This window comes from Lepisosteus oculatus, chromosome 11 (assembly GCF_040954835.1).
Source record: "Lepisosteus oculatus isolate fLepOcu1 chromosome 11, fLepOcu1.hap2, whole genome shotgun sequence".
Classification (NCBI taxonomy): Eukaryota; Metazoa; Chordata; class Actinopteri; order Semionotiformes; family Lepisosteidae; genus Lepisosteus; species Lepisosteus oculatus.
The window spans coordinates 31,537,805-31,555,784 of record NC_090706.1 but is presented as its reverse complement, the minus strand read 5'-3'; the positions used below and the strand labels follow the sequence as shown (position 1 = coordinate 31,555,784).

The window sequence follows — 17,980 nt, the reverse complement described above, 5'->3', positions numbered from 1 at the left end:
GGGATTCTTTGGAATGAAAAGCTCCATACAAATGCGAGTAATTATTATGTATTATTACTGACGTAAAAGGATAGCGAATGAATACACTCAGCAACAGTGCCTTTAGCCCAGCTTTTTCATCAAAGAACACAAAACACAACATTCTGGTTTTCGTTTTTGCCAAAAGCCGAAATACATTAAGATTTTGTTCTTTTTCTCTAAATGTTCTTCTTAAAATCTGAAATAACATATTTGAAGGCACTATTTATAATGAATGAGCACGACGAACTAATGACTATTACTCTGAAAAAAAACAAGCACTGAATTTGCATGTTAATGTCAAATAATTCTTCAGAAAATATATTTTAAATCTGATCATTTATAGTCCTTCTGACTGGGCATTTTTGAATATAAAAACTCCAATAGACTCACGCATCCAGTAAGGATGGTTTTCTATGAGGAAAGCAAAAAATGTCTGGCATGCCTTTTCCAAGTTTATATTCATTCACCTCTATTATGATCGTGATCAAGAGCTTTCAGAAAGCAGGCCTGTGTGATTGTACAGTAATTAAAATGGCACACACAGTGCAAGCCAGAAGGTAGGTGGGAAAAATCACACCTTCAATAATGAACAAGTGAAAATTTGAGGTGTAATTACTAGCTGGGAAGCTAGGCATCAGTGTCGGTTACCTTGAAGGCATGGTAGTCTCATTTCCACCCTAAGTGCTAATGCTTTTTTCCCACTTTCAAGGGTGGAAGTTTCACCAAGGCTTTGAGGATTACAAAAAAGCTAAGAAAAAAAACAAAAAAAAAACAAAAAGTAATCTTAAGCTTTTAATAATTTATATCTATTTTTGTACATGACTCTGATATCATGTATGAACTTCTTTCAACACTCCATTTCTGTTCCACATGGTGCAAAATCAGATACTGTTTATGGAGTGTTGTGTATTTTATAGTTTTCTAACTGGAATATATAAAGTCCACGAAATCCTTTGCAAATTCTTATCTTTATTTTTTTGCCAAACTTGCCCCCTTTCATTTGATCGCAAAAATGTTTTCTTTAGGTTAAGACATCTCACAAAAATGAAATTATAATTTTCAGGACATCACACCAGTAACAAATTCATATCTTCTAACCACTATCAGATGTGAATACAAAGAAATCTGTTAAGTGGTGTGCAGATAAATAAAATGCATTAACATCCAAAGCCCACATTTCTCCATTATTTTCTTTAATGCAAAATAAATGACAAATATGAGTTTGTATAAATGATTTGGTTTTAAATATTTGCGGAAATTGAGGTTTAAGGTTACGAAATTCCCTGTTTGGAATACAAAACACACTAAAATGGACATAAAAGGGCCTATTTTCATTCAACTGGCTAATAGCTGAGGACATGAAACTTAAAAAAGCTGGAGTATGGAAACTAATCTCATTAGTCCAACAATAAGGTCAGAGTAACCGTAGCAAATCTATTGGAGCCCACATAGTCAAACAGGTTTCACAGTGAACCATGAAAGAAAAAAAATAAATCAGAGCTGCATTTTCCCACCGTTGTGTCCGGTCTTACAATACAATACCATGATTCCTTTATGACTATTAATTGTGCTAATCCATTATTCAGCCCAGTTTAAAACCTAGCCAAGTTTTTACACTGATCCACTGATGTTTGATGCCTTCCTGCAGTAATATAATGACATTTCCAAATTAAATTTTTGGAATACTCTTTCATAAAATGTTTGAAAACGAGCTATATCAAGAGCCTTCTAAAATACTTTTTCTCTAAGGACCAGTGAGCAGTCATGTAATTTGTTGCCAAGTAATAAAGAACAATTCTTTTCAAAAACATTAGCCCTAATAAAATGTTTCAATTTAATTTTAGGATCAAAACCAGAGATACTGTACAAGCAAATGGCTGCTCATTCCTTCGAAGACCCTCAATAAAATTTTCAAAACTAAAGGGGACTTGATTATCAACCAGTACAAACCGTATGGGAGTAACAGAAACACTCTACTGCTGTGCAAGCAGTAGGAAATGAATGGAGTTTCTTATCAGCCCCGAAATGTTCAAATTTACTTTTGTTATGCACTCACATAATTACATTCATAAAGCCTGCCGATATCAAAAGATGTACTTGTTCCATTTACATTTTTATAACCCAATGAAACACTGTTAAATAAGCAATCCTAAAGACAGAGCTTCCTGCCAGTCAAATTGGGAGAGTGCTCATGTCTTGCATGCATACATATGAGAATCCCAACACTCATTAAAAGGGAAAATATCCTAATCAAACTTGTCTGTCTAAATGACAGTGCCCCCCTCTTCAGCAAATTAACGAGAACAATTTCTGAATCTCAGATGCTGTCAAACAGGGGCTTGTTGACCAATTTATCTTACTATCAACCATCTCTGTTGCTTGTCAATCAATAAATGAAACATTCATTGTTGATTGCAGTTTCTCTATCTCCAGAGCTAACTGTTTTCTACCAAGCAATTTACTGGGAGTCAATCAAAGTCAGGCTAGACTTTCCTTAAGTAGAGCAGAGTGAATTTTATTTAATGGTAGCTGAAACAATGCACAACAAGTGAATTAATTATCAATCCATTTCTTGTACACCGCATACAAGCAAAACATCTTTTCAGATTCTCAATAAATGAATTATTAAGCATTGCAGGCTTTTTTTTTCTTTGAATAAACATAATTGAAAGTAAAAAGAATTATGTACTGTACATAGAAATAAAACTGCAGTATACCTATAGTATTTTGGAGTTATTGTTTGCTTTCATAATGTTAAAGCAAACTGAGAAGAGCTGCCACCAGGTTCATCTGGGCATTTTGATTTTACTCTTATTTTCATTAACAACCTCCTACTGCAGGATTGCATTGCCAGATTTACATCTGCAAGCCCGATTTTCAGTAGCTTATGGGTAACATTTTTAGCAAGCATTATTTTTTTTTTGTTTGTAAACTCAAAATCCTATCATGGATTTCACCAGTTTATCTTAAACTAATATCTCAGAAAGGTTATGGCACCTAGCAGTACTGCACATAACAGTCCATTTCGATGTGATTCAGTATTAAAATATTTTATTTAAATTTGATTCATTTTTAAATGACATTGAACAAATTTAGTCACATAATAATACCCAAACTTTAGGTCATTATTGAGCAATTATTACAAACATGATGGAGTTGAACATGAAAATATAAAAGCATCATATTCATAGTATCTTTGATATAATATATCCCACATACTGTAATTCCTCATTTTGGAATGCCTGATTTTGCCAAAAGCATAGTTTTGTCAATCCTTGTACATTTTTTTGAGAGCAATTCTAATGTATTTTCATTTATTAGAACTATTTAATTAATATAGCAGAATCATAAAAGTGGTGTTGATGTATTCATTAACAAGATTTTAGAAACTGAAAACCACACCTCAGAAAACGAGTAAATGCTGTTATTCATCATGCTAATTCCATTATCTGTAGCAATAATTAATGCACTGAAAAAGTTTTCTGTACTCTGAGCTTACCAAGGTTATTTACACATGCATGAGGGAAAAGGTGTACTTATTGGTTTGATTTCACTGTAATGTAAAGATAATTGGTCAGCAAGAGCCCGTAGAGAAATTGACAAATATCTCATTTAATTGAAATCTGTTAAGTAGCACAGATTCCACTGAGATGCACTGTCATTCTCACTTGCTGCAAAGGTCTGTTGGATTATTAACCAAATACACCAAGACATACTAGGAAGGTGCAGCATGAGAACAACCACTGCAGTAAAACTTACTTTTTACACCTTCACTTCGAACCTAGTCTTAGGAAGGGGGGTTGGTATATTTACTGCTTAATGAATGGCTGCAACCCTGCTTAAACTTTACAGCTATTATTTACAAACCCCAATAAAAATATAATGATGAGGAGCAATTAAAATGTTAAATCATGTTAATTAGAAGAAAGAAGTAATAATGATTGCCTTAGATGGCCAACAGCAATTATGGGACTTAATTTCCTACGCAATTAGTCTGGAGGGCATTTTAGCTATTGTAATTTATTTCCCAAAATTTAAAAGGTCATTATAAATTGCTTTATGTTATTAAAATGAGGTTTTGTAATAAGGGTCGGTGGTTCGAGCACGTGCCTTTCCAGATTACGAATTTTATGTCCTTCAAACTTTGGCCATTCTCTCACAAAGCACAAAAGAAGCTGTTGTAAAGCTCTGATTAACATGTATTTCCAAACTGTTGCTTTGACCCCAAAGAACCATAAAGTCTGTCCTTTGAGGGCATTTCTAACCCAGCATATTGTTTCCTACCAAGCAAAAGAGAACAAAATTGTATCTGTTGCAATATTACTTACATAACGAGGAACTGAAAGGGATTAATTTTAATGTGTTATGAAACTGGAAAAACATGTTCTGCTCCCTTTGATATGATTCTACAATTAAAGCCCTGATGTGTAATGGATCAACTATATTACTTCATGTATAGTAATTACAATTCAACACCTCTCAGTTAAAAAAGTATGCTGGATCAATTTTAAAAAGGTTTGTGTATTTTATGTGATAAGAACGGCATGATATTAGATATTCAATGCCAATGGCATGTATCACTGCACAGTTTTCATTGCAGTGTAGACCCCACCCTGAGAAATACATTAAAGACTAACTAAGATTCCAACAAGGTATTTATTCCATTTTACAAACCATATCAATGAATGATACGTCTAGCATTCATAAAGGAAATGGAATATAAACTATAAATAAAAAATTCAACCGGCTTGGAACATGCGAGAGTTCGAATAGACAGAGTGCCTGCTCTTCAGATATTTGCAATGCTTAGTGTGTGTTGTGTTATTTTCTATAGAATAGATCTTTCAAGTAACTCCTGGGGTGGTACGGTTTATTTTCTTTACAGACAAACAATGATACCAAAACAGTATTTTTCAACGTTTCCATAGTGTTGGATTAAATTTGTTATAAGCAACATACAAAAAACCTAACAAGGAAGTGTTCTTATACAAACAGCAAATTGCCTGTGCAGATCAGAGTTATACAAACACAAGATATGATGTATTATCTTTAAGGGGTTGCTGTCAAGGCTGAGAAAAAAATGAGGTCTTCACTTGCCTGCATTTAACCTGTGCGGTATTCAGGCTCATCCACCACAGTCCATTATTGCTCACAGAATGATGTCTGTTACAAGTCACTGTGCAGCTGGTGTGATGCAGAGGCCATATGATTCAGCTCTGTCTTAAACTGCCTCAGATCACTGCAATACCAACATAACTAAATTCAAGTGTCCAAAAGACGATATAGTTTGTAAAATAAAATAAAGAGCATATGGCAACAAATGCAGCTAATCAAGATACTGTATTAAACGTACTAATATGGGATATTTTTGCTCAGTAAATAAAATAAAGCAAATAAATGTTTATTTAAAATGTAATTTCTTGCAGTTTTTTACAACACTATAGAAGGTAACAAGATGAAATGTTTCTTATTTATTTTAAAAAGATAACTGAAATATTTTTGTTAGAATACAACATTTTTATTTCTTTACATGGCACCAAACTCGAGAAAGTAGTCTGAGTCTGTTTTTTGCATTTAGCAAGTGTTTTGAGTCTCTTCCTTATTGAGCGGCTTAACAATGAGAAAATGCAAACCTGTAGAGTAATGCCTAATATTAAGAAAATGCCTTTCTTTTATCGTGAACAGACCACATTCTATAGCTAAAGCTTCCTGGTTCACGGGTGCTCAGTTTGTGTTTGGTGTATCACTTTCATTGTCCATCTGCCCACTGCAGAACAAGTGGCCAAAGAAGGAAGAGGAGACAGCTGGAAGCTAGTCATTTGGAACGTGACAAATTACAAACATAATGACAGTAATTCATCATCCCATATCTGTTGCACTTTCTTTTTTCTCCTGCCGACCATTAATGCAATGCACCACAGCTAAAAGCACCTGTAACAAACAAAGTGAAAGGATGAGAAAAGCTTGGACAATGCAAGGGTAAGCCATCCGATAAAACCCATGAGAGAAAAAAAAAGGAAAATAACATTTGCTAAAATTGTCACATAGTGTAGAAATATATAATTGTTCTGCTGAATTCACGGACTCTCTTGTAATGTATTTCTTTGCTTTTGTGTCTTTTTCACAACTTGATTGCTTTAACTTGACAATAGAAATGAAAACCTCAGCCTTCACAGCAGACTCTTTAATTTTTCAAGAGCTAAGAATAAACTAGAAGTATTAAAGCCTATTACTGGGGCTGCCAATGCAGTTATTATTGCACTAACTGACCCTTATTTATGTAACAATGAAAACAAAAAGCCCTGCAATACTTATTTATTCATGACAAAAGATTGCCATAATTAAATGGTAATTGTAGGGCTCTTGCAGTTTATAAGGACATATTCATATTAAAATAATGGATTTGATGTCTATGAAAGACTACATCTTTTCTCTGCTATGGCCACCACCTCACCCTAAAGTGTTCCTGATAATTTCAAACATTAGAGAGGTTATATCATCACTCAAGAAAAGCAATCAGAAATAATGACCAGTGGGCTAACACAGGATCACATCACTACTGGGCTTGACTTAGTTTAGAAAGTCCCCACAATCTTTCAAATGGCTTTAACCCCCCCCTAAAAACCATATTTTATGGAATGAGATTTCTGGACAAAGTTTCATTAAACAGTGACTTGTAAGTACTGTTTCACTAATAATCCAAAAACATTTCTGGCACAAGTTAAGACTTCTGAACAAGGATGTTGTTCTCTTTAAAATCTGATTTAGCTTACAGAGCATCTTCCGAGCACTATAACAAATGGGAATAATGATAATAGGATAGGGTTAGGCCTCGACTTGCTTTGGTTTGACTTGTAATGCAAGTTCCAATTATCCATGCTTTCAAAGATGTGACCTGTGAATAATTATCTACAGTAATTATACAACATTTCCCATTTCTTCTTTCACTCATGCTTAGTGAAGCCCGAGTGATGTTAAAAATGAAATCATAAGCCATTTTTAATTAAAAAAGAAACTTACAATTTCAAAGCTTAAAACAGGCAATCATATCAGTTTTCCTTAAAAAAAGAACCCTTTGATGTACAAACGTCAGATTCTAAGCTACTGTAACATGTTCTCTAGCCTACAGATTTTTTCCCTTTAATCCTCTTTTTCTGCAATTGTGATGCAATGTCATACATTGTCTGGGCAGCAAGTTAGCCTCCACAAACAACTTTTGAAACATTACAATACACAGACAGTCTCTGTGTACAAAGATTTGAAATGTATTAACCTAGTCTGACAGCTCCTGTGATCATCTCCTCTCTCAACTGCACTTAACCTTACCCTTTACATCCACTGCTTCAACGCCCCATTTTCAGTCATTGTTTCCAAATAACTGCAGTACTGCTACCCCACACTTGGACTCTGACTCCCTCCCACCATTATCTGTCTAGGTCTACTGCCTATCATGTACGTAGATATGCTTACAGTATCTGTGTTTCTCTAGTCTGTGATACTGAATGATCCCTCTCTCTACATTTACATTGTAATTGCCCTTCTACTAGGCACCTGTGTCTATCTGTTCCTGGAGGGTAATATCTTTCTGCTAACATATTGTAAGTTTCAGATGTATTATACTATATTTGCTGTGTTGTGTTATCTACTTTGTTTATCGATTATTACATTGAATGCATGCAACTATGCAAACAAACAGACCTAAGCAAATATGTAAAAATTATAACCCAACTAATATATTCTAAGATGAACCAAATCAGAAGTCAGTTTTTCAATATAATGGGCATAATCACAGAAAACAACAGTAGTAGCAAGAGTAATACTGTAATATGTGTGTAAAAATTATGGAAGGACAGATTTTCTAATTACAATGTTTTTTAAAAAAGTAAATAATACAATAGAGGTAGTAAGTGTTTATAAGTTCTTTGACATACAGTAAGCTATTACACATCTGCGCATTCCAAAAAACATAAGCAATATTTTGTATAAGAGTAGAAGAACCTTCAGTTTCTCCTACTCTAATAAATCACTTATGCACAGTTTCAAAGACTTCCCTAAAACATAAGGCAATGAATAGTGAATTAGTAAATATACACATATTTGGTGACAGGCATTTTTAAAATAAAATATAGTTGGATGAGGGGTGGTAGTCCAGATATTGAAATCTCAGAACATTGAGCACAGACTGACAAACAGTACACGACTATAACCTACAGTGTGTGTACTGTATGTGCAAACAGGAAACTAAATATATGATTAGACGTAGAGACTGATTTTCCCTCCAAATTCCAATTTTTAAGCTTCATGGTGTATACTATATCCTTCAATATGCTGTATAATGCACTTGTTTATTTTTTTTTAGTTTTTAGCATTATATGCAAATAAATATTTGTACAAATCCAAAAGTTGCAAAAATTAAGTGTTACGTCCCAGTGTGTGTGTTTTTTCTGTTATCTCCACACTGCTGACCCTTGATTGTTCTCCCTTCCCCATTGGCCCACCATCACACCACATTTTCAGTATGAAGTCATCATCAATTAACTCTCAGCCAATCAGAACATATTTTATTCACTATATAACATAGAGGCTTTCAGGAAGAAAAGGCCTTTCGTTTGACTTTGGTCCCGTTTGGTTTTGATTATCGCTTCGCTTTGCTTCTGGTTATTGCTTCGGCTTCGCTTGTTGGTTTGTTTTGCTTTGTGTTTGTGTATTTTCGTATAGCTTCGGCTTTGTTTTTTTGTTGGTTTTACGTTAGTTTATTTGTACTTTCGTTTGTTTGTGTATTCATCCTTGTTTTGTCATTACCTTGCCCCAGTGTTACATGTTCAAATTTTGTGTTCTTTTGTACCCTGCTCCTGTTGTTTATTCTTGTTTTCCCTTATTTGTATTCCTGGTTCACTTGTGTTTTTTTGTGAACTTTTGTATATAAGGTTAGCTTAGGTTGTTGGATACACTTACACACTTTAGTACGGGTGAGTGCCATTTGTCTTGTATGGTTTTGGGTAGTCAGTGCAGGTTAGCTAGGGTGTTGAAGACGCCGAAGACCGTGTGTTTCGGGTTTTCTTTTGCAGTCAGATTAGCTTTCCCTCACTGTCCTAGCCAGCTCCATTTTGTTTGTTATTTTCTTTTCTTTGACACCACTGTAGTTTCTTACCCTTATCACGCTTCCTAGTCCCTCACCAAAACCCACCTGCTTCCAAAAGAATTATCCTAAATGTTACACCCCTTTACCCCTAGACACTTGGGGTCGTAACATTAAGTAAGCAACTGTTTTTGATAATTCTTCACACTTTAGTATCAAAGTGAATAAACTAACCTATACTCTGACATTTTCCTATCTTCCCATAATTTTCTTCGTCTCCCTTGTCATATGATTACAGTGTCTGCAAAGGCAAAGATCACCAATAACTACAGCTAGAAATAATTAATATTAGTATTCTACTTTGATTTCAACCTCAGACAGTAAGAAATTCACATATACTTGCAATGATTTAATGCTTCAGTAATGATTGAGATCAGCTCTAACCATATTGTGATTGCTGCCCATCAACCCAATTTCAACACTTCTGACCATTTCTGCCCTTTAATTAAGAACAGAGACATGCTATCTATGCCTCAGCAGACACTCAGTTCAAGAGCAATGGAAAGGAGCTTGTTCCAGGCCAGCGAAGCCTACATTTTCAGCTCTCCCAATTCCCTCTCCTTGTCAGATTCATTGAGGTTACTTGGAAACTACTTAAGGCAGAACTATTTCCATATAAATTAGGACTCTTGTTGTTGTTTTCACACCGCTATTCTTGAAAAGGCATTTCAACAAAAACTCGCTAAATCATATACAGTACATTCCTACTTATTATATTTTACAATATGGCTGGAATCTAGGAGAACATATTTATGTATCACTTTTCAGAACTGTTTTTGCCACATTGTTGCTTGTTTCTCACTGTCCGGCAGATCCCTGAAAAATTCTTGCATTTTCTTATAATGATGATTCCAAAGTTATTCCCTTTATGTTTTCATGGGTGGATGCATTTGACTGTTCTTTCTGCCACGGTATTTTATTTATATGCATGTCCTTCCCTTCCAGACGTAAGTACAGCAATGCTTCCAAATCCGTGTCCACATTTATGTAAATGTTTTGCCTTTTTATCTCCTTCCAGGAATCCACATTAGTTTCCAATTCTTCAGAAAATGATTCCAATTTTCAGCAAACACACATATCGCCAATCATAAATAGCAGACGGCAAAAAATAAAGTGAGGGGGTTGTGGTGATGGGGTGGGAGTCGGGGGGCTGTCGAACTTCAAACGAGCTCCTTTTCAAGTCAGTATTTCGAAAGCCTTTTTCTGCAAGTCAGAGCTTTGAAAATACGGGACAGTGAAAGTACAAATGGATCGGCACTATGATTTGCAAATGCCTTTTCACGCAAGGTCTAAAAAATTCTTTTCGAAACAGTGCCAGCCTATTAAGTTTGAAATTTGTTTTGGAAGTAGAGAAGCATTTTAAAACTAACCAAACAAAAATAGCTACAGTAGTTACAAGCTGAGAACTGTGGAATGTCTTTGTTTTCTTAAACCAGGGACATTTTTATTCTTCAACACAATTCAGGGAAGTCTGTACACTGTCAGTCTGGTACTCGTGTCAAAGCTTTGCAGCCTTCTTTTAATTTCATAAGGAGCTTGCAAAATTAAGTTTAGCACCCTATCTTGAAAGCCAAGATAATTTCCAGCTAAACACAGCGTATTCTCTAATATATATGAGATTCTATAGTGAGAAAATTGTTGTATTTTAATACATAACATAACATACAGTATTTGTTAAAGTACATTTCAGATACTGTTTAATACACAGGTAACATGATTACAACAGTACATTTCATTCTATATCTACAAATGAAACATTAATTTAAGGTTTCCATGGAAATCACTGCAATTAGAGAATGTAAGACAATAAATTGTTCACTGAATGAAAGGTTTAGGAACATGCAGGCTCATGAAACCATCACAATAAATGACCAGCAGCTAGCTCAGATAAAACAGATCAAATTAAGCTCTTGCTCCAGAATACCATCCCTTCATCTGCTTATTTAAGTTTTTTATTTCTTCCTTCTACTCCATCAATTTGACAAACTATACCTCTGTAATACATTTTTATATAGGTACAACAAAATGTGGAGTCCAGTGTTTTGGTAATAATGATAGTTGCATTTAAGCTCTCTCTCCATTTGCTAATTTACTTTTGTTATTCCTCCCTTCTGCTCTCATTTCAGCACATCTTATCTCTCTGTACAAATATATTTATATACTACAGTAGATACAGTACACACTGTATTATGGCTAAACATGGGTTGCAGCATTTCAGAAATAATAATAATTGCATTTATATAGTACTTTTCATCCAAAAGGATCAAAATGTGCATTACATACAGTATAGGAGAGGACCCACTTCATTCACTGCTAAATTACTGCACCCCACCTGTGTGACATGTAGCAGCCATTATGTGCCAGCAATCACACTACACAGGAGATCAGTGGGAGAAGTGAGAAAATACATCACCAATTAAAGTCAAGGAAAAAGATAGGGAGTACAAAGCTTGACTTGGAATTTAGCCGGTATGCTGGGGTTAAGACTCCAAATCTCCTAAAAAGTTCCCTGAGATTTGTAATGACCAAGTACTCAACAACCTGGTCTAACATGTCACCTGAAGGAAATACCTGTACAGGGCTATTAGAGACCCCAAGATTTAAAAAAAAAGCATATTGGTATACTAAGGAACGAGTAAAGGTTCATTCCATGCTGAAAAGAGAAGAAAAGAAACACAACGTTTCAGCTGTGGAGCCTTCTTTGGGTGTGTATATTAAACAGTCCAGGACATGGAATATTATTTCAAATACAGTAACTCAGATAACTGCATAAGTATGCAAAAGCTGCAAAGAAACTGGTAAAGGTTCACTCCTTTTCTTCAAAAGAAATACTGTTTTCGTTACCTTTCAGCATGAAATGAACCTTTACCTGTTATTATACTGTAATTGAGCCGTCTGTATATTTTACATATACAGTATATGATTATTACATAACAGTTTTACATTATTATTACATAAAGTTGTATAAATAATACAATTATTATATAAAGATATGAATTATTTATTGTACAGTATACTGTATATTCTTTGGACAGAAACCTCAAAAGTTTTTCCTGGCTTTTGTAGACAGAATTATTCAAATACAAAACTTTTATTATGTGAGCTCCTCCTTTAATATGAATTAATATTCCCCCAAATTATCCTTGATTAAATTTAAATTGCATTGTTGCAAACACTTTCTTTTATAGTGTTCATAAAACAGGCTTTCATATAATGCAAAATAAATACCAAATAACATGTTCTAATAGATTTGGCAATTAACCTTTAAACTTAACACTTTTACCATTTTTTTTGGTGCAGATTGCAGGACCATTAAATCTATTAAAAACATCACTTAGAATTTTTTTTAAAATCTGTATCAAATATTACAGCACCACATCAGGTACAATAGATGATTCCCTAACTAAACCATTTTACTGGATCATTAATTAAGGCTTGAAAAGGCATATTATTAAATGCTGACTACACTTGCAGTTGTACAGCACAAAGCAACATATTATGGACTTTGTAAGTGCACTTTACAGTAATCAGCTGTCGGCAGCTAATAGATATATAATATGAATTGCTAATTATATTTCAAGCCACATTTCTCTCTTTGAAGTCTATAGCTCGTTGCTGGTGCTCTATTTTTATCTTCTGTCACGAAAGAAACAAAACTGTCCTACTTTTTTCCCCCCTTTAGAACTTCTCAACCTCCGAGAAGATCAAAGCACTGAGAAATTATACTTCTTTCAGAAGCCGAAGACAGTGGCATTTTCTTCAGTTGCCTTATCCCTTTCACAGAAAGCATCCCCTCCAAATCTGAGTCGCCATTTTTTTTTCGCTGAGATGTAAGAGGAACACGATCTGTTTATTCTGTAATGGTGTTTTTTTTTTCTGCCACCAACAGAAAAAAGAATGATAATCCAAAGATGGGGATTACTATATTTAACTGATGCCTTTGAAGTTTAAAAGATGAATTTTGTCACAGACACACTATATTGCTTAGAATTCCTGAAGCAAGTATCTACAGTAATGAGTTTATGAGTCACTTCCCTTGTCAAATTGACAGTATTTATTAACTCTTTTTATTTACTTTCTTTTATTCCAAGTGTTCAGCTGGACTTTTGCCATGTTCAAAGTTATTTTTTCCCCTCACCAGGGCAACTGTGATATGAAAAAGTGGTCAAAATAAAGATCCCCCTTTAAAAAAACACCTAAAGACAATTCAGTAACTGCACCAAGGCAAAAAATGTGAGACCTGGAAGGTTTTGTTTCAATGGCTCTATCTGGTGATCTGCTTATTTTGTGTGACCAATCAAGAGGGCTATTATCCAAGAAATCCTGTACTGTATGATACTGCCTGTAGAGAATACTTCGCTACAATCATTCTTGTGCCTAGGGAGAGCACAAGATGTTATCAATCTCATAAGGGACAGAATAAACAATAACATTTTTTCAGGGTTTGAACTGACTGACACAAGAAAAAAAGGCAGCATGAACTTTAAACAGGTAATGACTATTTCTTTATCAATCCAAGAAGAATGTTGGACCATTTGATATGCAGAAAAAAATACTTCACTTCAGTCATACATTTAAGGGTAAAATTATAAGACATAATATTTAATAATCAAATGCAATGTATAGTTTTTTTTAATAAGACGACTCAGCTGAAATAGAACCAGATTTTACTTCATAAGTTTTCCATTAAGCTTACTGATGATAATAATGTTGTTCATTTACAACACTGGATACTAGCAAAAGGCTTTTGTAGATTTTTTTTAGATGCTTTCAGAAATGTCCAAAATATAAATAAATTATGCATTGAATCTTTTTTATAATATTGGCTTATTTAAATTGATTCAAAAGTTAAGAAACTTAAACATCTATTAAAAATAATTAACAGTAAAGGAAGCTTCACTTCCTAGTTTTTGGATACACTGATACTATAATCAGTGCCCGGACTTACATAGCCTGTTCTCTAAAACCTGGTGTCAAAATTGTATGTAAAACTAGGCAGACCTAATTTAACACTTCATTTTAAGCTAGAGTCCTCTACTGTCACTAATATACCTTGATAAAATACAAAATATTTTAAAATGCATTTAGCTATTAAAAGTAAATTGACAAGAAAATACCAGATCTCAAGCCGCAGAAAAGGTACAACAATTTTCTATAGACTTCATACTTATACGTAACTATACTGTATAAAAAACCAAAGCCATTTATAGCTGCCTACAAGACTCTAGAATATGTTATTCATATTTGGTACTCGTAAACTGTAAGCAGATAGCTAAAATGACAACAAAAACATGAACAAATGTTTACCTCAGAGAAATACATTTTTACTGTATGTGTGTATTTGATATATAACATTGGAGATCAATTTGAATTTAAAAATTTTACTTGACTTACTTTTTTCACATTTAAAATTAAATTGCATGTTATCACATCTTTGTAATACAGTATCTTTTTATTGTAGCATTTGCATTTACACTTATTTTGTCATATCTCAATAACAGTTTGAGGAGTAAGGCCAAAGAAAAAATCCAAACACTAGACCTAATTAGGGACTCATTTAAATAGTTAATGCCTAAAAACATATTTCATGTGCTGGCATAACTGTACAGATGTGCCAATGTGTCCGTACAAGGTCAAAAATAAAATGTATGCTTTGTCCCTGTCCGTTTTCTTTTAAAATAATCTCAGGATTCAGCTTAAAAAATTACCTCCCAAACATTCACCCTTCATTTAAAAAATGAGGGTATTACGTATTCTTGTACCATCCTCTCACTATGAAATATGAATAATTAATCAAATTGAATTTTAATCATGAAAATGTAATTGTTGATAAGAAAAATAACAGTTTGTGAAATTTATACAGCATGCTGAGCATTTTGCTGACTTAAGCACTCTCGGATCTATTCTCCTATACCACACACAATTAGCAATGAACAATGAGTTCACATCACTGTAGCCAAGTCTGCCCTCCCTTGATAAATTAGCTAAGTGCTAACAAGTTTCACAAGGAGCTGTATTTCCATGTCCACCTTACAGACAGAATTATGAAGCCTTTGTCTTGACAAATTTTGCACCATCCTCATAAAACCTTTATGGACTTTATAGAAATTTGGCTACATTGTTCAAATTGGCAAATGTATTTTGATGAGTTTAAATTTCAAATGAAATGATAATAATACACAAGTGATTTTTGCAATATTATTAAACTTCAAATATGTGACTTCAAGGAACTATAAAAGTGTATACACAATGCTTTTCTTTAAATCATGACGATAGTGGCAGAAAATTGTAACCCTTCCTTTTGAACTTCTACTGTATATCTGAATGCTTGAAAAATTCAATATCTTATCAATCTTTTCTTCTTTCATATGCTTTGAACATGTCTAGATCCTTTAAGATGATAGCTTACCTTTTCTCTTCTCCATATTTGCACCTCTGCTAGATGGTAATCTAGTTTTGTTTTAAATTCTCCAAGGGAGGGGGCTGGGTGATGATTCCCACGGTGCAATCACATGGGGAAAAAAAGCACCCTCTGAACAGACGCATCCCACATAAAGTAGAGACCTGAGGTTCCTGTCCTGGAAAGCAAATTCAGCCCCTCAAATTACTGCTCAAGGGTGTATATCCTGGACTGCTTCAGAGTGGTTTTTGATGCAAAAAAATAATTTTGTGAGCTGCATACTGTTTTAACACAACAGGAAAAAACTAACAAAGTGTGTTGCGGGGATGCATTTCTTCAACAAGGAAACAATATCAAGCCAGTCTGCTTATCCCTTTTCTGAGGCAGTCTTCTCTGTATTGTGGCTCATGCAGCTCCCTCTGGTTATTTCAGATGCTCTTTTAAGCTTGCAGTGCTTAAAGATATCATTGGGGGTTTGGTTGCACAGTGAAGCACATTGCTCTGGAACCATTAGTCTGGATTCTCAAAAGGATGAACTAGACGCTTTTATCTTTGTTGTGTGGAGGCCAGTCATATCTTGTTTGAAACATCTCCCCACGCACCCAGGGCTTTTAAAGCCCTAGCAATACAGTACAGGTTTCTTTTTTATTTTTCTCACAGGTGGCAAAAGCTGTCTTTCTTTAACTCCTTCAAAATCCACCGAACTGGAAATCTCTTTGAAAAACCTCGGGCTGTGTTAGGTCCCTGCCATATTCACTCGATAACTCAGACAGATAGCCAGGAGTTTTTTTTTTTACAATCAGACAGCAATCAGGTCACAGCTGATCTGCAGACAGCTTTTCTGCTTTCTAGACATTCCTGTATGGGGTGTCATATAAGGATGCCACATAATCAGACCATCACCAATATTCATTTATGTTGTTTTGCATACTTTGCACATATTTGTTTTTATAAGAAAACATCTAATTTGAACTATTAAAAGCTTGAAAGCCTGAAGAATACACACTTTATTTTCCTTTATTTTTGTATCTTTTAGATTTTTCTAAAAGGATGTTATATCTTTCAAGATTAATCTCTTTACAACTTTGCAATATTGATCATTCCAACCTGAGCAGTTAATTTTCTGTTAAAACAATATTGCTTTTCCTTCCTACTGATATTACACCAAGCTAAATTTTAGTTCCAAATATTTCCTTCCTTGTACCCAAACCACCTGAAACATACTGTAAGTTAAACCAGCTCATAAGAAGCATGCACAGACCAGCCTATTTTCATTCACGATTACACCCAATCATAGGTGCCAGATTAGTCTGTGCTGTGTGTGCTCAAGCAGTCACAATATTTTTTATCATATTAATGTTCTTAATGGAGAGAAGAAAGCATTTTAAAGATTGCTATAGCATGGTGCTTACACAATGCAAAATAACTAGTATTCCTTCCACCATTCTCCATAGTGAACTAATCTGACTGTCAATTGAAATATGATTTAATAAATTTAGCATTTAATGTCTTATCAGTGAATAATAAGCAACTGATGTTTGATCTGAAGAATAGTTTGTGCAGTACAACCTGTGCTTACCTAATAAGAGTATTTAGGAAATAGATAAATCTGAAAAACCAGTCCTATAAAAAAAAATAGTATCTGCACTTAACCTTCCAAATGAGCTTAATGGGGGTGAGAAAGCCAGCACCGGAATTCCAGAAAAAAAATTAAAAAGATGCATTTTAGCAAAAGTGGAGGTCAACATTCGTCTGAAGAGTAGATACACAAAGGGGGATAGATCCTTCAATGCATTTCTCAACCATACAACTTTTTCAAAATACTAATAGTTAATTTAAAATACCATGCTTGCAATATGTCTTATACATTATCAATCATTTCCAGAAGAAAAAATAGCAAAACAGCTCTATCTATCAGTATACGTAAAACAAATTAATTAAGAAATGACATACTCACCCCAGCTTAATTCCAGAAAAAAAGTAAAAGCCCTTTACTGTTTTATAGGAACCTCACATATTCACCAAGAATTATTATTTTGAATTTTTCCGATATGTCTTAAATTGGAATCTACAGAAGGAAGGCTGTATAAGCAGATTTATACCATGTCATGCACAAAAAGACAAAATACATGAAAGAATTGTTTCAATGTGCATTTTTTCTTAATCCATTAGTAAGAGAAGTTCACTTCCTTTTGCAACATATATAGTGGGAAAAAAATGATCTGGCATGTTAACATATTGCTTAGACTGACACGTCTTTACAATGCATAATTTCAGCAATACAACAGAAGCTTCATATTATCCATATGCAATTATGATACTTTCATATTGTGCGTCCCCATCAAAAGAGCACTAAATTTATTGTTTAGTTAATCACCATGCATAAATTGCACTGCTACATTTCTAAAATCATCTTGTAA

General features: G+C 34.1%; 1 protein-coding gene across 13 annotated transcripts in view; it reads right to left on the bottom strand.

Moving 5' to 3' along the window:
• Positions 1-17,980, bottom strand: part of LOC102695531 (teneurin-2) — an 822,495-nt gene that overhangs the window by 165,850 nt on the left and 638,665 nt on the right. Inside the window, exon 1 of one of the 13 annotated variants that reach the window (XM_069196095.1) lies at positions 15,570-15,824. The exons of the other annotated variants lie outside the window; for them this stretch is intronic. Within the exon in view, the coding sequence (XP_069052196.1) occupies positions 15,570-15,585 (16 nt within the window). The 5' untranslated portion in view covers positions 15,586-15,824. Of the gene's footprint in view, positions 1-15,569; positions 15,825-17,980 lie in introns of those variants that run through there. 13 annotated transcript variants of the gene reach the window in all.